Genomic DNA, 22,517 nt, shown 5'->3' with positions numbered 1-22,517 from the left:
CTGTGCTGCCCAGCAGGCTCAGCCCCTCCTGACACCTGTGCCGGTGCTGCTGGAGCCAGGAGCAGGGAGCCACCAGCGCCAGGTGAGCCTGGCCAGCTGCACCTGCAAACGGCAACCCAAACCCCCTGTGCTGAGGAGGGAACCACGGTCTCCAGCTCTCATCCCAGAGGGCCACTCGCACGAGCAGCCAGCGATGGAGCGAAGGCTGTGGGAGAGCAGACACCCGGCCGCTCTGGGGCAATGGCACAGCATCTCTTGCTGATGGTCCCACTGGGTGCTGGTGGCCCCTTGCCCCGTGACAAGGGGGGACACGTGAGCCCCCTGCTACGGGCTGGCTGTGGCAGCGACATAATGTCCATGCACATCCCCTGGAAAACTCTTCCAGCCTTCTGGAGGCGGACGAAGGAATCTCGGATCCAGCTCCCCGGAGGCTTGGCCCGGAACCCGCCTGGTGCGGTGTGGCCAGGGCTGATCCCCTTGTGTGGGTCAGGGGCGAAGGGGAGCTCGGGCCACGGAGCAGCCCCGGCTGGAGCGGGGCCCGGCTCCTCTCCTCCGCCCCGAGCCGCGCCCGACCCCGGGTGCCGGTGCCGGTGCCGGTGCCGGCGGCCGCGGCAGCACACACGGCACCCCGAGCGGCCCGGAGCGCCCCCAGCCCCGGGGAGGAGCCGCCCCTGAGCCCGGCCCCTTCCGGCGGCCCCGCCCGGCCGGCGCGGGGCGGCTGCGTTTGACCGGGAGCGCTGGGCCCGGCCCGGCGCGGCTGTGGCTCCCGGCTCGGCGTGACCCGGTTCGGGGTGGCCCGGCGATGGCAGTGCCGGCGGCGGCGGAGGCGGTGCCGGGCCGGCAGCGGGCCCTGGCCGCCGGCTCGCCCGTGGACTACATGAGCATCACCAGCTTCCCGCGGCTGCCCGAGGAGGAGCCGAGCGGCGCGGCCGAGAGCGGCCTCCGCGCCCGCAAGGAGGAGGACGCGTTCCTGGGCGAGCAGGACACGGGTGAGGGGCGGCGGCAGAGCCCGCCCGCGGCCCCCGGCACCCCCGGCCCTCGGCCCCGCGCCCGGAGCGGGGCTCCCCGGCTCCCGCCGTCCCTGCGCCCCGGCCCCGCCTTCACCCTGAGGGACGAAAGGCAGCCAGAGATCCAGGGGTTCGGCACAGAGGCTCCCAGGGTAGCCTGGAATGTGCTCTCCCACAGCCTGCTTGGCCTTCCAGCCTGGACCACTTGTGCGTGGCCTCCTTGCATGCTCCTTGAGCATCCCCCCCGCCCTGGGGTGCTCCTTGCACATCCCTCACTCCGGGATGCTTCATCCCCCCGGTGTTCAGCTGGAATAAAGTCAGGTGATCGTTTATGTGTAAGAAAATCCTCTGCCTATTTTTAACTGATTGCTTCCTCCTCCATAGTTGAGAGAAATGCTGTTTCTCCCCCATATCGTGTTTCTTCAAGCGGTATTGCCCTTCACCCCTGGGGCTGGTTCCCGGTCCCGTGCCTGTCAGCCCCCAGGCCCGTGTCTGCACAACCCCAGGCACCCCTTGCCCTCTGCCCTGTCCCACTGTGCCCACGGGTGAAGCTCCCATTGCCCGTTCCATCCTTTGCTCTCCTGACCATCGAGGTAAAGCCGCTGCCTGCAGGAGTGTGGGAGCAGCTCTCCTGGAAGCACGAGGCCTCTTGTCACACAGCCAGAATCTGGTGCAGTTTTGGCAATGCCAGCACCTGCAGGTGGGGTGGCTGGAGAAGAGAGCTGCTGCTCTCATGACACCTGTTGCAGGAGCACCTGCAGAGCCCACCAGCAGCTCCAGTCTCTGCTGTCTCCTCTGCAGCAGCTCCAGACCTGAGGTGGCTCTGGTTCTCCAAAGCATTGGCTCCCCATAAAGCCACGACTCCTTCACGGCCCCACGGAAGCCAAGTGGGATTTGGTGGCTTCTCTTTCAAAGCGTGCACGCTGGTGTTGGGATGGGCAGCTGTGCATTAGCTGTGCGGGTTGCTTCTGCTCCCAAGTGACCCCTTCCAGCTGCTCCCATCCCATCCCCACACCACAGCTCTGCTGTCCCTATGCAACAGTGCTCACAGAGACTAAAAATAGGATGTGTGTGGCAGAGAATGGAGGTGCTTCGTGGAGGGAGGGCTGTGGTCTGCCCTCTCCACAGTTGCTTCCTAGGTATTCGCGTCCCCTCGTGCCAGGCTGGCCTGTCACCAGAGCGGAGGGGTGGTGTCCTGGAGGGATTGGGCAGAGGAGTCCAGCTCATTCCTCACTGTTTCCCTGCAGGTGGGGCTGGGGCCCCACTCGGGTGTGCCAGGGGCTGTATGTGACATCCCATCCCAATGGCAGCCTCTGCCAGGCCAGTTGTGGCCCCCACTGAGGCCACCAGCCAGTCCTCCCACTCAGTCCAGCTCACTTAGACCAGATGAGCCCATGAGGAGCTCAGTGTGTGCACAGAGACTCAGGCTGCAAAAGCTGAGCCTTTCCCAGCACAAATGAGATTAAATTCACTCTGAGGGATTCCCTGGCTGTGGGAGTTTACTCCTGGTTGCAGCATCACTGAAATTAAAACTCCTTCCCTCCCTGGCCTGAGGAGAGCTGCAGCCAGGTCAGGTTAATGCCATGACAAGGACTGGGCGGGCAGTGCCCAGCACCTGCCAGAGCAGACAGACAGGCAGTTGATGGGGGATGTGGGCTTTCCTGCTCACTCCCTCTCCTTTTCCAAACATAGGAAACATCTGTATGGAGGGACATGTTTCTCATTTTGTCTTTTCCACTTGGTGCCCCTCTTTTTCCACTATGGATTCACAGAGTACTGCAACCTCTGAAAAAATTCTTCCAGGAGCCCTGGATGATGCCCTGAGCTACTTGGTCCCCTTCAGAGCCCATGAAGGATGGGCACGACCTCACAGTTGCCCCAGCAGCTCCGTGTGCCTGGCAGCAATGGGACGGGCAGGGCATCCTTAGCCAGTGTTCTCCCAGCACAAGGGCAGCAGCTGACACTCACAGAGATGCAAGGAATCTTTTAGAGCAAAAAAGAGACCTTTTCATCCTGCTGAGGCCCAACAGACCCCTGCCCCACTGCCTTGCCACCTTGGAGCTGGGTGTCCAGTGTGTGGCTTCATTTCACAGTGGGCCTCATCTGCCAGAGGAAGCAAGGAATTAAAGCAGAGTCCTTCCTGCAGTGGAGCGAGTGGATGTTCCAAGGCCTCCGGTTTGCAGGTTTGTCCTTGCTTCCCTAGAGGGATTTTCTGTGCCCAGGCCAAATGTTTTGCTTTACCTCTGTTTTGGTCAGGTGCTTTCGCTCAAACACAGCTCCAAGTAAAGCCACTGCCTCTTTTTTTATATCTTAATTTCCTCTTCTTCAGTCTCGCTGCATTTCAAAGACCTGTTTGCTGTGTTAAGAATCCCGCCAAATGGAGCATAAGAGTGGGCCTATGACTGAAGGCTGATGAATGGACTGAAATGGAGTAAAAAATCAAGGGTTTCTTGTCTCTCTTAATTTTCAGGGAAGTCAGTTTGGAATAACCAGAGGTAAAGAAAAGGATCAGTAAAATGACTCAAAGCAGTATCTGAGCCAGAAAGGCTCCTGAGAGCTGGGATCAATAGGGAAGGTGATAGCTGTGCTGGAAGGGGCTCAGTGTAATGTTAGTGCTGGGTAAACACTGCAATAAGAGCCCCAAGTTACTCAATAACTCACACCTGTTTTCTCCCTGTTGCCCACAAAGACCCAGACTCCTTCCTGAAGTCTGCGCGTCTCCAGCGCCTGCCCTCGTCCTCCTCAGAGATGGGGAGCCAGGACGTGTCCCCTCTGCAGGAGACCAGCAAGGACCCTTTCTCAGGAGACTGCAGCTGCCGGCAGGATGGGCTGACCATCATCATCACCGCCTGCCTGACCTTCGCCACAGGTGTCACTGTGGCCCTCATCATGCAGATCTATTTTGGGGACCCTCAGGTAAGACAAAACAGTGGCTATATGGTTGGGCTTTGGCTCCAAAGATGAGAGAGCTCCCTGACTTTCCTCCTGGTCAGCAGTTTGGCAAGGGGAGTATTGGGGAGCCATGGCTGGTGTCTGTGAGGCCCTGGGTCTCCCCCTGGCTCCACCCCAAATTGGATTGAAAGCCTTTTCCTGGCATAACCTGGAGGTTGTGCTTGGGGAGCTGAGCCAGACTCAGAGCTTGCCCCATGGCCAGGGTGTGGGGGAGTGTGTCAGACAGGTTTGGGGGTGCTGCTGGGGGGGAACAGACAACCCCACTGCTGTGACTGCAGCTGTGGTTTGAGCCAGATGGGACTGCTTTCAGAAAATAATCCTTAGTTAAAAAGTAGGCATCTTGTCCACTTGGACAGAGTTGTATGGATTATGGGCATACATGCCCAGATTCGCCTCTGGAAGATTGATCCAGGACTAAGCAGGGAAATAGCTGAAAATACAGGTGAACCTCCTGCTAATCTGTCCCATGGCCCAGTGCTAGACTGCACAGCCAAGGCAACATGGCCACGGGATTGGATCCTCCTGCAGAACCTCTGCCAGGGTCACAGTCAGCCAGGAGTCACCATCACCATCTCCACATGCTGCTGTGGCCCTTCTGTCATTGCATGTCCCCACGCCAGCCTGGCTCTTGTTGAGATGCTGCAATTTGTGTCATAGGGATGAAATCAACTCTTTAAAATATCGTGGGACTGCATTAGCACAGCTCTGGCACAAGGATGAGAACAAGCTGTGGTCTGGGGGCCTGCTGCATTCTTTATGGCTGTATCCCCGTTCCTGGTGACTGCCTGGCTGCAGCACAGGGACAGCTCTGGGCTTGTGAGGGGCAGAGGGAGACGTGGCCCCCCAGCCTGGCACACGGAATGTGGAAAGCTGTCTGAACTGGTGGCTGTGGCTACCTGCAGCTGCCCTGGAGCGGGGATGTGCCAAGGGACGTACAGTTCCCACTGGCATTTGTTGGATCAGCCATGGCCTCGGTGCTGGCCCCAGGCCCCAGGTGCCACATTGGTGGGTGCAGACCTGGGCAGGACCAGCACTGCCCAGCACAGCCCTCTTGTGTCCGGCAGCTGTTCCACCGCGGCGCTGTGGTGACGGACGCCGCGCGCTGCACCGCGCTGGGCACCCACGTGCTGGCCAGGCACGGCTCCTCGGTGGACGCGGCCATCGCCTCGGCCCTCTGCGCCGGCATCATCAACCCCCACACCTCGGGGCTGGGAGGGTAAGTGTGGGGCACTCGCCCTCTGCCCTTGTCTTCGGGTGTCCTCAAGGGAGTGGTTTCATGGAATCCCAGACTGGTTTGGGTTGGAGAGGCCTTAAAGCCCATCCAGTCCCACCACCTGCCATGGACAGGGACACCTTCCACTATCCCAGGTTGCTTCAAGCCCTGTCCAGCCTGGCCTTGGACACTTCCAGGGATGTGGCAGCCTGGGAACCAGTGCCTGGTTCCCCTACCAGCTCCCCTCACACAGAGGAATATTTCTTCTAAATACCTGATGTAAACCTGCCCTCTGTCAGTGTAAAGCCATTTCCCCTTGTTCTGTCACTATCTGCCCTTGTCAAAAGTCCCTCCGCAGCTGAGAAATGCCTCTGTGGCAGTGCCAGGCTCAGGGTGTGGTGCCAGGGCTCTGACATCAGGCAGTGGATGTGTCCACAGGACAGAGACCCCCAGGCAGGGAATTGTTTCTGCTGTCGTGGCTGCAGGGACCATCCAAGCTCCAGGCTTGAGAGGGCTGGCGAGGGGCAGAGGGAGACGCGGTCCCCTACTTACGTGAGCTGTGCCAGGAGCTACAAACAACCCAGGCTCAGTCCCAGTGCTTTCAGAGCCTAAGTCCTGCCTTCCACAAGCTCTGCTCCTGAGGCCAAGGTTTGAGCCCAGCTCCAGGAAGCTGCCAGAGAGGGGTGTCCTTCTCACAGCCCTCATTCCCAGGGTGGCATCCACGTGAGCCTGATGCTCCTGGCCCTGCAGGAGGGCTCAGGAGCGTTGCACAAACCAAGGCCACCTGATCACTGCTCCAGCTGCACCACCCATTGCTGCTGTAAGCAAATACCCTCTTTTGTTGCTCAGATTAGAAAGAAAATCCCAGATGATCCCAACCTGGCAGTGGAACAGAGCCAGTGGCTCCCTAGCCAGGCAGGCAGGGACTGCTCCAGCCTCACCAGGCTCAGCACACAGCTGCCCGTGTCCCACACCAGCCCTGCCTTGGCTGTCCTGGTGTGTGCCCTAGGGAAGGACAGCAGCATTCCCTGCTACTCCAGCCACCCCGTGGCCCTGCTGGGTCTGGTGACCTGCCACAGGGCTCCTTGTCTCACTGGACCGGCCCTGGCCTCAGTGTCCCCCAAGCAATACGGCCGCGGCTGTTGCAGGAGCAGCCAGTGCCACGCCCTGACCCTGTCTCGCCGCAGGGGCGGGGTGATGCTGGTCCACGACATCCGCAAGAACAGGAGCTGGGTGATCGATTTCCGAGAGGTGGCTCCCCTGGGCATCCCACTGGAAGAGGACCTGCAGCAGGACACCAAGGTGAGAACCAGTATCCCACAGCCCTTGTCTCCAGGGATGTTGTCTCCAGCTCTCCTCCCTCCAGCTCTCAGGCTGAGGGGCAGATGCCCAGCAAAGCAACAAGAGGTCTCTCTCATCATGGGAGATCCTGGGCCCTACAGATATGGAGAATCTAGGAAAAACACTTATTTTTCAGCCTCAAAATGCCTGAAGAGCTTTGGAGAGTAAAGAGGTACATCTCTGTGGCAGCAGGGTGCTGGGAGAACAAGAGCCCCAGGAAGGAGCATGATCAAAAGTTGTTCTGCTGAGTTATCTTTCCTGAACAAACTGGGTTGAGAACAAGATTGAATTCGCCCCTCTCCTTCCAAAATCTTTTATTCCGTAGTAAAGTGTGTTGCTGCAGACCTCTTCCTCTCTCCTAACTATGCAGATAATTCCAAAGTAAACATGATTTACATCTCCCCTTGCGGCTGGTGACCACGTCCTCATGGAAAGGAGACTACTCTCTTCCTTTTTGTCCTTCCTGTTTTACAGCCAGGTCTGCTCGTGGGGGTGCCAGGCATGATCCAAGGAATGCACAAGGCACACCAGTTACACGGCAGGTAAGACATGAGGCTGGCACAGACTGTGTCCTGGGGTCCCTGTGAGAAGCTGGAAGCACATGAGCCCTTGCCATCAGACCATGTTCTCAGCCATCAGTCAAAACCATTAGCTAAGAGGTACTTGGAGGCTTGTGTTGAAAGAGATGTTTATTTTTTTGCTATTTCATGTACAAAAGAGAAAATTCAGCTTGGTCATGTTTTCTGCAAAGTGAACTGTTGGCTAAGAAGATGTACAATAAATGTTCTGTTTGAGCTGCAGCACATGGCCTTGCATGTCTGTACATTTTCATTCTCTCTTTAGCTGGATCCTAAGAGGCGTGCCTGTCCTTGGTGCTCTGTTGGGATACGGAGGGATCTGAATGACTTGCTCACAACCAGAGCCTGGCTTGAGCTTTTGCTGCTGAGCCATCCCTTACCCCATCCATGCACTGCCATTCCTCTCTGGGGCACATCCTGGAGCACTGACATGATCCTGTTCAGGAGAAACACAAGCACTGAAAGCTCAGTGCTCCTTTTGGCCACTGCTGGCCCTGCAGCCTGGTCTCCCAGGAGCCCCTGACTGCAGAGCCAAGCCCTGTGTTTGCTTCCACCCTTCCCCACTGCACCCCTCCAAGGCCCATTTCTCCTTGTCCTCTCTCCCTTGGCAGACTCCCGTGGTCCGAGCTGCTGGGTCTCACGGCCGGTGTCGCCCAGAACGGCTTTAATGTCACACATGACCTGGGTGAGTACCTGATGGGCAGCTCAGGGCAGTTCACTGTGCAAAGCAGCTGGGGATGCAGGGGGTTAGTCATGGGAAATCAGGGCTTTGTGGACGTGGAGACTGGATGGTGTTGGGAGCTGAGCAAAGCATGAGCCACAGTCTGCCAGGAGACAGCGTGCTGGCGGCCAAACAGGAGCCCTTTGCCATGAGTAGCCAGTGCCAGGGCAGAGCAGCCACACTGGGCAGTGCCCAGGGCCAGGCAGGGAAGGATGCTGGGGTTTCTTTGGGTTTCTTTCCCAGTTCCAAAGGACCAATGATCCAGCTCCCCTCTAGGGCCTGAGGCAGCAGCAGGCCTCCAACATCCCCATCAGGTGCACAGTGACTCCAGCTACTTTGTGCCTTCCTGACCCCTGCTTTTTCTGGATGTCCTTCCCCTTCTCACCCACAGCCAAAGCCCTGAGTGAACTGAAGGACCTGAACTACTCGGAGCGATTCCAGGAGATCTTCCTGCCGGATGGGCAGCCCCTGCTGCCTGGCATGTTCGTCCGGCGCCTGGACCTGGCGGCCGTGCTGCAGCTGCTGGGGGCAGAAGGGGTGTCAGCCTTCTACAGAGGAAACCTGACCCAGGAGATGATCGCTGAGGTGAGCCAGGACTGCCTCTGGCACCTGCTGGCCTGGGGCTGCCACCTGCTTAAGGTGACAAACTGGAGATAAGCCAAGTAACAGCACAATGATGGGGACAGATGGCTCCTTTCCTGTCCCTGCAGTGGTGGGAGTAACACACAGGCCATTTCCACAGTTTACAGAAGTTAAACTTACATTTCCTCTATAACTAGGACAATCTGGAAGGAAAACAAAAATAATTTTGGGCTCTGGGCTCTGTTCACTTGGGTGACAAAGCCTTTTCCCTCAGAACAAGAGGCTGTTGAGAAACAAGTTGTTGTGGTTAATGGGACTGTAGGATACAGACTCCAGGAAGATGGTTTAAAAAACACTGAGTGTTGTGAGCAGAGGATTAGAAAGGCTTGGTCCCACTTGGGGTTGCCCTAGTTTAACTCCTGTTAGAGGTGCTCTGGAAAAAATATCAGAACAGACAAAGTAATTCTGGTAAAAAAACACCCCCAACAAACCATAACAACTTTTATGTCTGTGGCTGCACTCGGGGTAGTTGGAGCACCATTTTATTGAGCCACAGTGGCTCAAGTGATGCTCCTTCAATAGCTCATCAAGAATCTAGAATGTTTTCATTCCAGTCAAGCCTCAGACATCTGTGGGCTCTGTGTTTGGAAATCTACAGTTTACCTGAATATAGCAGAGGTGAAGGATGAGGAGCAGGAAGCGTCCCAAACTTGTGAGCATCCCCACAGCTAAACCCTGCTTTGTCACCGTGTTCCCCTGACCTGGGGGCTGCCGCAGGGAAGCACAAATTCCCTGTGGAGGAGCAAGGCCTAGGGTTGCCACACTGAAGACCCTGACAAGCTCTGGGATCCAGTGCACAGTTCCAGCTTTGGTTGCAGAGCAGAGTGCTGCTTTCACAGAGTGTTTATTGTTCCAGCACAGGGAGGGCATCCATCTGGTGAAATCAACAGCTCCAAAACATCCACTCTTTGCTTCCAGGCACAGGTGCAAAATAGTGCTCTCTGGGGAATTTGGGATGTCTTGCAGTGTGTGGCTGACTGGGACTTCTTCCCCTTTCTCTGCTCCTTGTGCCTCATTCCCCACTGGCTGGGTCTGGGGAGCCAGGTCCTGGCTCAGCACAGCCCTGGGGTTCAACCAGCTTTTTCTCTGGGAAGGAAACAGGGATCCCAAGTAGGAGAGACATCTTTAGCAGCTTTGGGGTTGCTTGACATTCTGGCCCCACAGCATGCCCTGCATTAGCTGTCCTTCTCCAGTGATTCATTCAGTTTTGCCAGAGGAGTTCTGCTGCCCATGAAGCTATCTGGGTTAGAGATCAGATCATGCAGGCATCTCAACAATCCTACCCTCTCCCTGAGAGCATTGTCCAAACACTCCTGGAGCTCTGGCAGCCATGGGGCCATGCCCATTCTCTAGGGAGCCTGGTCAGTGCCCCACCACCCTCTGATGGTCCTCCCTCATCTCCATCATGACTCAACCACAGAAGACCTGCAGTGGAGGGAATGGCCCATCTTTCCTGTACCAACCCTGGTGCATTGTACCTCTGACAGAAATCTTACAGGAAGACCAAGGCTACAGCAGACCCACTGTCAGCTGAAATAATTTCAAATAGGGTGGGAATGGTGATTTTCTTAGTTGAGATTTCTAGTGATGGCCACCTGCTACACACAAGCTCCTTGTCTCCTGGATCCATAACCCTGGCAGTATTCAATACCCCTTAACACACTCCTGTTTGCCAGCCAGGGCAGGGAAGGCTGCAGGACAGGACCAGTGCCCATCTTCCTGGGCAGACAGAATGTCCTGGGAGCACCATTGAGGTGGGTGAGCTTTTGGAGGGGAGTGCAGAGCCTTCCTGCGATGCTGAACAGTGAGCCAGGTCATCAGGGCTGTGAAAGCACAGATTTCCAGGGTACCCTAAGGAACCTGGCACTCGGCTCAGGAATCTCAGTGGAGTGTGTTTGACACTGAGGGGTGTGTTGCCCTGGGGCAACACGAGGAGCACAGAGGGCCTTGACCCAGCCTGCTCAGTGTGCACTGCTTTGCTCTCGTGCAGGTCCACAACTACGGAGGAGTCTTGGTGGAGGAAGATTTCAACAATTACAGTGTCACTGTGGAGGACCCTGTGCACACAATCTATCGAGGTACACCCTCACCCATCGCCGTGCAGTGCCAGGGGAAGGTTTTCTTCACTTTGCAAGGGGTGGCAACAGCATTGAACAAGAGTTGCAGGCAAAGCTGTGCTGAAATGTCTGCAGAAAGTCAAAGCTGTGCTGAAATGTCTGTAGAAAGGCTTTCCAGAGTTTCCTGCTATTCCCTGCTGACACTGATGCATCATGGGCAGTTCAGGAGATTTTCAGCACTTTGAAATGTTTTTTCCCTTGAAAGTCTAAAGAGGCAACATGGTCATATCTTGATGCAATATCTCATTCGAAGCTGGACCTACAGCTAAAGACAGTTCCCAAAGGGAAAAAAGCTAACTTTATCCAAGAAGTTTCTAAAATGTCATTCTTTTCTAGCAGTCCCTGTATTTACCCTCCTTATAGCTGTAATGTTGCAAATTTTTTAGGTAGCCTTCCAGTATGTAAAAGGGGTTTATAAAAATGAGGGAATGTGACTTTTAGCATGGGCAGATAGTGACAGGACAAGGGGTATGATTTCAGACTAAAAGAGAAGAGATTTAGAATAGATGTTAGGAAGCAATCTCTCCCTGTGAGGGAGGTGAGGCCCTGGCGCAGGGAAACTGTGGCTGCCCCATCCCTGGAAGTGCTCAAGGTTGGACAGGGCTTGGAGCAGCCTGGGATAGTGGAAGGTGTCAGGAGGTGGCACTGGATGACTTCTAAGGTCCCTTCCGACCTAAACCATTCTGGTTCCTTCTCCATTCTTCCATACTGCAGTCCAGAAACCAACAGCCAACCAATAAGAACTGAATTTCAGAAGTAAAAAAAGCATCCCTGTTTGGGCTTCCTTCATCCTTCATGAAGAAACAGAAAGATAGAACAGGGCTGTTCTGGGAAACTCTTCTCAAATCATGTTGTTTTCTATTATTTCCCCTCGAATCTGGAAGGGTTTCCCTGTCCTCATGGACGAGTGTTCTCACTGGATGGTGTCTGGCAAAAGCAGCTTCATTCCTCTTCTCTTCCCTCCACAGGGCACCTTGTTTTCACCCCCCCACCTCCACATGCAGGTCCTGCACTGATCTCAGCACTGAACATCCTCGAGGGCTTTAACATCACAAGGCAAGGATCCAGAGGGAATACCTTGCACTGGATGGCAGAGGTAAGAGGAGGTTCAACATTTGCCTGAATTGGTTGTGCTGCTAGAGAATGATTTATTTATTTTGTGGTTGTACAAAAATGTTTATAGGTAATTCCCAGAGGAGAATGAGCAAATAGACTGCTAATATGTAAAACTGGGCAGTGCTGCTGTCTCAGAGGCTGAGCAGGAGGATCTTTCCTGCTTAGGAAGAGCTTTTTCAGAGCACGCTGTGGCTTTGTCCGTTTCTTGTATACAATCATCTCTGCAGAATGACCCCACAGCACCTGAGGATGGTTCCATCAAGAGGTGGTTCCTCCACCTCTTAGTTCCAGTGGCCCTGGCCATTGCAGAGCATCCAAGGGCACTGCAAGGTGTGCTGCAAGAAAAGCCTCTACACGGTGATGACAAGGAAAACTGACCCAATACTTCACATATTAAAAAAGTTTTCATTTTTGCCCACCTCCTGATCTCTGAAGTCCAGAATTTTTCCAGTATTTAGGACTGTCCTGCCAAAACCTTGCAGCTTTCCAGGACGTTGAGCAAGTGCTATCATGTCTCCTGCTCTGTAAGCAGAGTTGTGGTCTTAGATGTTCCACAGATCCACAGCTGGGCTTTATGAGCTGGGAATTTTAACTGAGGATTTAACTACATCCTTGTAGCAGACAGGACAATGGGTGCTTGGAAGTGTCTCAGCAAAAATGCAGCAACTGGAGATGTTATACACTATGCAGAGGCACAGGAGGTTGACTCACCTGAGTCATTTTTGAGCTTTCTTCAGGAAGCTTTGGGTGAATCTCTTTCCTCTGCCAGGAGTTTCACCTGCTGGTTATCCTGGAGCAGCAACTCCAGCTCCAAGGCAGTCACTTCAGGAGATGTGTAACCCTGATTGCCTGGGTCCCACAGGTAAACATATGGCTGAGGTTCGGTGCTAGGCCAGCTTCAGGTATCCAGCCCTGGGACAACCAGGACCAAGGTTAAGAGCTCCTTAACCTCTGGAGTGGAAGTGCTCTGCTGTTTCCATGGAGCTCTTCCCTGGCCTCCAAGCTCTTGTTCCCCTGACACGGCATGGTAGTCAGGACACTGCTCCATGGAAATGCTGCCTTCTCCAGAGGTTTGTCACATTCTACTCTCCACACAGTTGATAACCAAGGAGAAGCTGTTGCTGTGTGGCACATTCCAGACCAGCAGTCACATCTCGCTGGCTGCCTGCAGGGGAGTGGGCTGTTCTGGATCCTGAGCGACCATGGCACAACCTGCCAGCTGAATGTTGAGTGTGTTTCTGCTCAGCCTTTCTCTCTCAAGGCTGGCTTGGCTGAGGGGCAGATCCTTATGGCTCTGCCCTGGCTATGCTGTGGTCCTAGAGCTGTGGTCCTAGGGCTGGATAAACCATGTCCTTTGAAATTGCATCTTCCCATTTTCAATGGACTGGCTCAGGCTGGATTCTGCATGTCTGAGAAACAAGATCTTTTCCTCCTTTTGCGCCAACATCCCCTGATGTGTGCTGGGACTGATGCTTTCTGTTCAAGCCCTTTGGATGGTTTACAGCCAGCAGCTGGGGAGCAGAACAGCTCATTTCACTGGTGCTGGGCCAGCAGAGCTGGGGTCCAGAGGCAGCAGCGAGCCCAGCACCCCCTGTCCCGTTGGGATTCAGTCTGGTCTCTGCTGTTGTGGTGACCACTCAGGAATGGAAAGAGAAGGTAAATGGCATCCTGGAGACCCTGTGTGCCAGGTGGCAATGAAGCTGAACCACTGAGCTGGACATCAGCTCCGGCCAGGGATGTTGCACTTGTGGCTTCCCACTGCCAAAGGGCAGGGTTAGATGTGATATAGGGAAGAAATTCTTCCCTATATGAGAATGGTGAGCTGCTAGCAGAGGTTGCCCAGAGAAGCTGTGGCTACCACAGCCCTGGTAGCATTCAAGACCAGGTTGGAGAAACATGGGAAGGTGTACCTGTCCATGGCAGGGGGGTGGAATGTGATGAGCTTTAAGGTCCTTTCCAACTCCAACCATTCTGTGATTCTGTGGTTGCACAAATGCTGCTGGATTCACTTGGCTCCTCCAGCACAGTTTGCCATGCTGGACTGAGGTTCCTTGGTTCCCATACTCACATGTGGCAGTCCTTTGCACTGAGGTATTCCCAGAACCAAGACGTCTGGTAATTTTTCTTCATAAGCTTTAGCCAACACACAGGACACCAGAAACCTCTTCTAGTTTGGGGGATCAGAAGTTGTATTTCCAGGGCCACATAAATATTTTTCCTTTCCCCTTCCCTCTCCTTTCCTCTCTTCTCTTTTCCTCTCCTTCTCTTCCTGCTCTCTTCCTCCCCTCTCTTTTCCTCTCCTTCTCTTCCTCCTCTCCTCCTCTTTTCCTCTCCTCCTCTTCTCCTTACTTTCCTTTCTTTCTTTAGACACTAAAAATAGCCCTGAGTCTGGCGAGCAACCTGGGAGACCCGTCTGGTGACGTGTCTGTCACTCACACAGCAGAAGGCATGGTGAGGTACGTCTGAGGAGGACAGGCAGGTGACAGTTGAAGGATGTGTGGGTTGGATATTGTTCCTGGGTGTGCTGTGCCCTGAGCTTTTTCTGCCTCTGTTTTATGAAGGAAAGGTCAGACCTTGAGTGTCCTCCCAGGCTCATTCTTTTACACGGGAAAGGATCCCAGCTGATCAGAGGCACGGGGCTCTGGGGATGGGTCACAGGATGTCCTCACTCAGAGGTTTCCTGGAGCCAGGTTGAGCTTGAGGGTTCCTCCCAGTTTGCCACACCTTTAAACATTCCCTTTGAGTGGGTTAGACAAACAGCCATCCCTGTGGGCATGGCCACACATGCCACTTCTGCCTCTCCCTGCCCCTCTGTGGGGCTCAGGGCCTTGCAGAACACCCAGATGGGCAGGAGAGGCCAGGCCTGGGCTTTCAGCCCAGCTTCCCACCTCAGAGCTGTCACCTTGGCCACTGGGGGTGGGTTTACTCCTGGTGAGGGCAAACAGGGGTGGACAGAGCCGTTGGAGGTTCATGGCAGACTGAGTGCCTGTCTGTGCAGACTGAGCCACCTTGTCACCCCTTCCTTCCTCGGGGTGAACCAAAGCAGCCCCTTGTCGTTTTGCAGCCCCCTGGGGACACCCGGCCCTAGCTGTGTAGAGCCACCAGGACACGTCCAGCTCCCCAGGCTCACGGCTTGCTTTCCTCTCTCCCTCCCTCCTTGCTGAAGTAAATCAGAAGCCAATTCCCTGCGCCAGCTGATCAATGACTCCCAGTCCTTCCTGTCCATGCCTCACTCCCCTGTGAAGAGCGGGGCCGCTGCCAGCCAGGTCCTGGTCATGGGCCCCGACGACTTCATCGTCGCCGTGGTGAGGTAAAGGCTTGGCCTCTTCCTTCCACAACAGCTCGGGGTGGGAGCAGGGAGGAGGGAGTAGGTTTCAGCAGGACAGGGTGGGATCAGACCTGGAAGAGCCAGGCTGCTCTGTCCTAGTCAATCCTGCAGCAGAGGAATGGAAGAGTGGGACTGAGATGTGTGGGCTGGTGCTGCTCTGCCCTGTGCAGTCTCAGAGCCCTCTGACAATGGAATATGGCTGCAGTGGCCTGTACCTGCTCCCTGGGGAGAGGTGGTGGCAAAGGTAGGGCTGATGGAGGCAGATCCATCACAGCAAGGGGAATCCTCAAACATGGGGAGGGACAGAGCTGCTGTGGCATACGTGTCTCCTGCTCCGAAGTGCGTTGGTCTCTCCTCAATCTCACCAGCCCTAGAGAACCATCAAAGAATCTCTGTCAAGACAAGGTGGGACAGAAAGTTGGAGCCCTGAAAGCCTTGAGGTGTACAAAAATCTCTGAGATGATTTTTATGAAATTTCCTTGTGTTTCTTTTCAGTTCTTTGAATCGTCCCTTTGGCAGTGGAATAGTAACACCCTCTGGAATCCTCCTGAACAGCCAGATGTTGGACTTCTCCTGGCAAAATACAACAATGAACCACTCCATTCCCAGGCTGGTAATGAATGACATGACAAATTCTTTATTTACCTTTTTTTTTTTTCAATTTTATTCTCATCTTCACAACAGTGGAACTATTTAATGCCTTATTAATAACAGAGACAGCAGCATGTAGAAAGCTGCTATTTTTCATTATATGAGCCACTGAAAGTGAGAAAACAGAGGGCTCTGTGTCCATTAGTTATTATTACCATGCAGAATTATCAAACAACACTGTTACCTACTTTCCCTGCAGCCCAGATGCACTTTAAGTTACAAGGTGGACTTGCATTAAGCACTTTCTTCATGAACTGTTGCTCTTCAGGTTAAAAAGTAACAAGTAGCAGGAAAAATATCTTCAGGGGTTGGAAAGAAACAAATGCAGGCTGTCCTGACGGCTTCCAGGGCTGCCTTATGCATTGTAAAACCCTCTTCTTTGGAAGAGGGTGATGAGCTCCATGTTTCTTCTGTGGGAGAGTTGGCTTGTTGACATTTTTTGGCGCAACTTTTCCTCAACTGCAGCAAAACCTCCTTCAGCCTCGGAAGCGGCCGCGGTCCTTCCTGCTGCCCACCATCGTGAGGCCCTCCGAGGGGATGTGTGGCACCTACCTGTGCCTGGGAGCCAACAACGGGGACAGAGGCCTGAGCAGCATTGTCCAGGTCAGTGCCGTGTCCTCCCAGAGCAGCTGCTCAGCTCAAGGCTGAGGAGGGTCCCCTCCTTTCCCTTCCTAATTGTCCCAGGCTGGGTCAAAACCGGTGGCCACAGGTTACTGGTTCAATCTTTGGTGTCACCAGTTCCACAATTTGGGTACTTCAAATCTCTAAGGGTTACCAGTTTACTTTTCTTGCACCTTTCCTAGTGGCATCACTCATAACTGCAGAGGAGGAGTGTTTTGGCAAAATCTATAATGGTTTTTGTCGTTCTAATACCTGTTCAAAACTCATCTTAAGGATGATTAAGGAAAAAAGGAGCATTTTTTAATTCAGCGAATTGCAGGAAACTGGCAGCCCTTTAGCCCTTTTCCACATGAAAAGCTCCTTTTAGGGCATTCCCAACTGAATTCTTCCAGCTCAACACTGAATATAAATTGGGCAGTTCCTCCTAATTTATGATTTGTAAGGAGGTGAAGTACTTGCCAAGAGCTTGATTGCATGTACAGCAGAAATGGATTGCTGAAAGGAAAAGCCTGAGAAGGGCTCCCAATTTCCTTACCTTTTGGAAAGCATTATTCAGAGCAAAACCAAAGCCAAGAACTGCTTCCAAGTGCTTTGTTTGGAGAAGTCACATGCTGAGCTTTGGCTGTAACAAACACTTCTTTAGAGCTTACATCATGTTCCAGACACACAACCCTGCTAGTTTAGCAGGAACTATGTGACAAAAAGCCCATGCTATCCTGAAAATGTCCTGCTTTACAAGCAACAACATACAGGCCACATTCCAAGGACCTCTTAGTGTGTGCACACCCCTGAAGCAGTTCATGCAGTTTAATAAATGGTTCAAAATCTCCTTTGCCTGCTGCAGGTGCAGATGTTGGAGCCACCAATTTGGGGGATGCTCAAGAAGTTGGCTTCTCCTATTCTCATAGCTTTTTTATTATTGAGGATAATTTATTCTCTTGCAGGTTTTGGTAAATGTTTTAACGTTTAATAAGAATCTGAGTGAAAGTTTGTCACTCGGTCGACTTCACCCCCAGCTTCAGTCCAACACCTTGCAGGTTGACAGTGAGTATGGGTGCTGGGTGGGGTGCTGCCTACAAATCCAGCAAATTTAGGAAATTAACAGGATTTCCCTAGCACACTGCAATGGAAGCACCACAGGTCACCATGTTCTAGGGTCCCCAGGGTTGTGGAGGGTTTTGGGGAAGACAAAAATCAGAATTCAACTTCTTCAAAGCTTGGAGCCTTTGTTGAGCCAGGTCCTTTCCCTCTTGTCCTGGAAATGCTTCCTGACCCCTCTGGCACCACCTCTCCAAGCTCTGTCAGGTGCTTCTCCCCAGCCTTCCCTCTGTCCCAGCTCATCTCCTGGCAGTGGCCTTGTCCTGTCCTTAAATCTTTCTGAAGATCAGGTGCCATGGACAATATCTAAATCAACAAGATTGCAGCCTCAACTTCACCCAGACGTGCTCAAATCTTCCTGCGCTTTATTCCCACTGACATAAATTATATTCCTTCACTTTTCAGTCCATGTCCCTTAAATCCAGCAGCTGGGAAGAAGGCAAGGCTTATGGAAAGGCCTGTAGCTTGAGAGTGCTGAAATCACAGCATCAGTGCTGGCACTCTGCAGTCTGTACTGTCAGCTCTTGTCCTTGTTACTGTAAGCCTTAGTCTATTTGGTGTTTTTCACACTGCCTCAAACTTCACCAGAGCCAACCATAAGTGAAATTTGGTTCTCATTCCACACCAAATAGCCAAAGTTTCTGGTCTTTCCCATTTCAGAGGAAAATCTAAATAGGATCTGTCCTGCAGTGCGCCCTGCAGACCTGGAAACTAAAATGGAATTAAATCTGAAACTTCACAAGGTCCTAATTTGTGAGTTTGGACATTGTGAAGGGGCAGCAGGCAGGTTCCCCCTACTGCAGGCCCCAGCAGTGCATCACTGGTTTCAGTTACCAACTCTTTTCAAATCCCTGCAGGTGAGTTTCCTGAAGAAGATATTGAATTTCTTGAGGCCAGGGGCCACCAGGTGGATAAAGTCCCCGTGGTGTCCCTGGTTCACGGGGCCAGGAGAACCAACAGTTTCATCATTGGCCTGAAGGACCCCAGGAGTGCAGATGCTGCCGGAGCCACGATCTTGTAGCAGCTCCCAGGGCCGTGTTCTGTGACCAAGGCTGACACACAGCCCTGTGATGTGCATGTTCTGAAGTGGCCCCTTCTCCAGCCCCCACAGTGCTGGGAAGGTGTTCTGCACTCCCCACCCCGACAGCACCAGAGGAGTCGGCAGCTGCAACATCCATCTCTCTTTTTATTTTTCAATTATTTGGATTGCAAGCAGCCCCATCCTTGTTACAGGAGTGGCAGGAGCACTTTTCTTTTGGCAGTCTTGCTAATAGTTCAGTCTTTCCAAAGCCCAGTTCTAGCCAGCATCTTACTTTTAGGGATCAGGAACATGAGCAAGGGAAAAAACAGCTGCTGCCGCTGATGTTATTATTGATGATGATTATCCTCATCTGTCTGTCTTTCCCAAGCTCCTTCTTTGCTTCCAGTGCAAGCCAGTAATTAATACAGCCTGATGTAGTGTTTGTAGATGCCTGCAGCTGGAATATTGGAGAGTCCTCTAATACTCCACCTGGGCCAGCTGATTTTTGCCAGCGTGCAGCATCCCAGGGAAGTTCCTGTGCCCATATCACTACATACCTTGAATTTTGGCAGTAAATATTTTGGATCCAGTTGCTGCGCAGACTCACTGGCAGTCTGATTTTGTGACCAGAGCAATGGTTTTCACCAGCTCTAACAACTTCTTCCTCTAACTTGTGCACCCCCCAGTAGTTTTCTTACAGAGGTTCAGCCTCCTCACTGGTGAATTTCTGATTAATGGTAGCAGGTTGAACTTTCTTAGACACTTTTTGAAGATATCTTAGCAGTACTCCACAGTGAAAAACCACAGATCACAGACTGAAGACCACATGGAGAGCATTTGGGTGGGTTCAGAGCTTTCCTTCCACTGCATTATCTCAGTCTGTTCCAAAAGCCTGGGTCCTTCCTGCAGAGAGGCTTGGGAATTTCTGCTGACTGAATTAATGGCTGTACCTTAGCTCTGTGTTTTAGTCCTAGTGAATCTATTGGAAAAGCTGAAGGGAGTGAGAGAAAAAGTACAAACCAAACCAAACACTACGGAGATAATTTTCTGTCCACAGCATGTAGTGAAAATAAAAGAATGCTCTTGCGTTTGGTGTCTGAAGTTGAGAAGGGAAGAATACCCCAGCTTACATTTGCACCAGGTCATTCAGCCCACATTTGGACATTTCCTGCTCTTTTTGCTGGCTAGTTAGAGACACTTGGCACTAAAAAAATCCAGAGTTTGATCATTTTCTGCGGTCTAAAATGTGATGTGCATGGTGCAAATGCACCCATGGCCACTGTACATATTATATATGTATGTATGCTTATGTTTGTCGTGCTCTTTGATTTGGTGATCACACCACTCACCCCAACCTCACTCCCCAGGCACCCTGTGACACCCTGTTTGTGCCACCCTCTGGCACTCGATGGCATGGGCTGATTTTGGGGTGGTCAGGGCCACAGGGCAGATAATTGGACTAATTGTTGCTGAGAGCTGCGGATCTGAGAACAGCCTGGTGAAGCATGTTGGGCTGAGTGAGAACAGAGGTGTTTTCGTGCAGCCACCCACCCTGGGCTGCTCCCACAGCAGGAGGACCGTCAACAACATGTCCCACATGACAGGACCGTCAGCAACCTTTCCTGTTCCAAGTGCCTCCATGCCTGCAGCTGGGGCAGGGGAAGCACAATGTTATATCTGTGACGTGTTCTGTGCCACCAAGAAGAGACTTTCTTCACCACAGGGACACCAAATCTATTTATTTCTCTGTCATCAGCACTAGAGTTGGTCACTGACCAAGGATGGAGAGTTTGTAAATGTGTCTTGGAGCAGACCTCTCCAGGTTCTGTGGGAAGGGAAGGAGGCAGTTTTGTGTATTGAACCTTTCTGGAGATGATCTGAGGGTTTCTGGTCTGTACCAGCCCAGATCTGTCCCTCAGGCATGGAGGTTCTCTATGAACAGCTGCAAAATACGTGGTTGAGTCATTGTCAGTGCAGAACTTTGCATGAAATGTCACAAAACACTTTGAAAGATGAATTTCCTCCTTATTAACTCAATTCGCCAACTTCTGATGCTGGACACTGTGTATATGTTTGGGAGTAAAAGACTTTGGTCTCGATTCAAAAGGGCACTCCTATGTCCCAAATTACAATTTCACAGCAATTATCCAGAATCTTAAAATAAAGCATGTTCTGAAGTGTTCTGCTGGATCATGGCCTGCATTGCAAAAAAAAAGAGAAAATTTAAAATAACCAGAAGATGAGACCTAGGCCCCTAGGTTTCAGCTAAAAGAAGTAAAGGTATTCCAAATTATTTCCTTTTTTTTTTTCTGTTTAAAAGCAGCATCAGTATAGCAGAGATGTATCCAACATGGACGCCTTTAATCTGCTAATTGGCCCAGTGTCTCTGGTATTTTGAGCCCATCTGTTGTGATCTGATGAATTCAACATCTAATGAATTTAAGATCTGATAAATTAAATATGAGGTACCAAGAAATACCTGATGTTTCCCTTGGTACAGGTGAGATGGGCATTGTGAAATAAAGGGCAGTATTGCAGAGATGTGTGTGTGCAGAGTACCTGTGCTGATTTCAGCCTGGCCCTTGCAGGATCTGACAGTTCTGAAGAAGAATTTGTCCTGAAACTTCATCATGGAAGTGTCAGTGTCAGTCTCAGAACACAAAATACAAAGGGGCTGGGAAAAACAACCATTTTAAAATAAACACAAAGTAAATACATTTTAAAAAGATGCCTTTACTAAATGTGACAAACTATGATCTGGAATGTGGCCAGCTTGTTTCTGCCCAGGTTTGCAGTGCTCCCTGTCAGCGTGCTGGTTTCACATGAGGATAAGCTGGAGCCAGGCTCTGCCATTGAGTTTCAGCAGTTTATCCGTGTTTTTCCCAAGGGCTGAACGCCCCTCTCGAGCACAGGTGACAAACTGCCTGGTGGCTCTGGGCACTGCTGCTCGCCCAGACACAACGAGCAGCCAGAGGGGGACGAGGCAGGAGCCAGCACTGCCCTCCTGCAGCGCGGGGATGAGGATGCTTTGGGGTTTGGGCTGTGCCCTTCTGCTCCCATCACTGTCCGTGGGTGCCCAGGCACGGAGCGGGGCCGGAGCCTGCCCTGCTCCCAGCGCTCCGGGTGGGGCAGGGGCCGCTGGGCTGGCCAAGGTGGCCAGTCCCTGCTGGCGTGGCTGGGCACGGGCCAAGGGACCCCTGGGCACGGCTGAAGAGCAGCCCTGGGCTGGGTTGTTCCCGCACTGCAGCAGCTCCAGCAGCGCGTCCTGCCCGTGCCCGGGGCGCGGGCACTGCCAGGGCAGGGAGGGCACAGAGCCGCCTCTGCTGGGCCAGCAGGTCTGGGTCCCCCGTCTCCAGGGCTGATGACCAGCATCCTGCCGCTCTGCCAGTGGCACCTGAGGGGTCCCTCAGCTGGGGCAGCAAGTCTGAAAGTGCCACCGAGTGTCGGCCGGCCGGGTCGCCTTCCGGGTATCCGCTGGAGATTCCGCCCTGATCATCTCAGAGCCCCTTTCCGCTGCTGCCCAGCTCGGCACGGCTGGTCCGAGGGACAGAGGGGACAGGCCTCGGCAGACACCCTGCCAGGAAACCTGCATCTCTTTTATCCACAGCAAAACCACCGAGGGTTTGGTAAAGTTTTGCAAAGAATCAGGTGGAGCAGGAAGAGCTCCTGTAACGCCCAGGTGTTTCCAGTGGTTTTGGAAAGCTCTTCCATACCTCAGTGATGGAAACTGGCCCCTAGCCAGGGAAAGGAGAGCTCTGACAGGCAGAGCTGGTTTCAGAGAGGCAGGCACCCGTCACGATCCGCTTGGTGAAAGGTTGTGATGGTTCTTTTCACCGATCCCAAAAGTGCAAAAAAGGCAAACAACAAGGGACTATCAGTGAATCACAACAAATGCACCTTTATTAGGGGCCAAAACAGTAAATGTGATAGTGGGGATCAGAAAGGAGATAAAAGGATAGAGAGAGAGAGAAAAGAGGGGGATGGGAATAGCTACCAACACAGGCGAGATCCTCAGTGGTCCGGACGATGGGGATCCGTCTGTCGTGTTGGGGAAGTCTTCAAAGTTCTGGTCAACTCAGGGGTCCAGTTCTAGTCCACAGAGGAAAGAGGG

General features: G+C 53.0%; 1 protein-coding gene across 2 annotated transcripts; it reads left to right on the top strand.

The window, feature by feature from the left end:
- Positions 1–681: 681 nt before the first annotated feature.
- GGT7 (gamma-glutamyltransferase 7) lies at positions 682–20,443 on the top strand. 2 transcript variants are annotated; one of them, XM_068208201.1, is made up of 15 exons: positions 682–989; positions 3,697–3,923; positions 5,024–5,175; positions 6,360–6,474; positions 6,988–7,055; positions 7,703–7,776; positions 8,204–8,397; positions 10,445–10,532; positions 11,540–11,667; positions 14,055–14,143; positions 14,854–14,997; positions 15,511–15,628; positions 16,132–16,269; positions 17,232–17,331; positions 18,243–20,443. In XM_068208201.1, the coding sequence occupies exons 1-15, from the start codon at positions 803–805 to the stop codon at positions 18,404–18,406; spliced, it is 1,986 nt and encodes a 661-aa protein (XP_068064302.1). In that variant the 5' UTR covers positions 682–802; the 3' UTR covers positions 18,407–20,443. The 2 variants fall into 2 exon arrangements, with proteins under 2 accessions (XP_068064302.1, XP_068064303.1); XM_068208202.1 differs by lacking the exon at positions 682–989 and adding an exon at positions 2,725–3,190.
- Positions 20,444–22,517: the final 2,074 nt, after the last annotated feature.

This window comes from Anomalospiza imberbis, chromosome 17 (genome assembly GCF_031753505.1).
Source record: "Anomalospiza imberbis isolate Cuckoo-Finch-1a 21T00152 chromosome 17, ASM3175350v1, whole genome shotgun sequence".
In the NCBI taxonomy this organism is placed as follows: domain Eukaryota; kingdom Metazoa; phylum Chordata; class Aves; order Passeriformes; family Viduidae; genus Anomalospiza; species Anomalospiza imberbis.
Note: the sequence above shows the minus strand (reverse complement) of the source record. Positions and strands in the feature narration are given on the sequence as shown.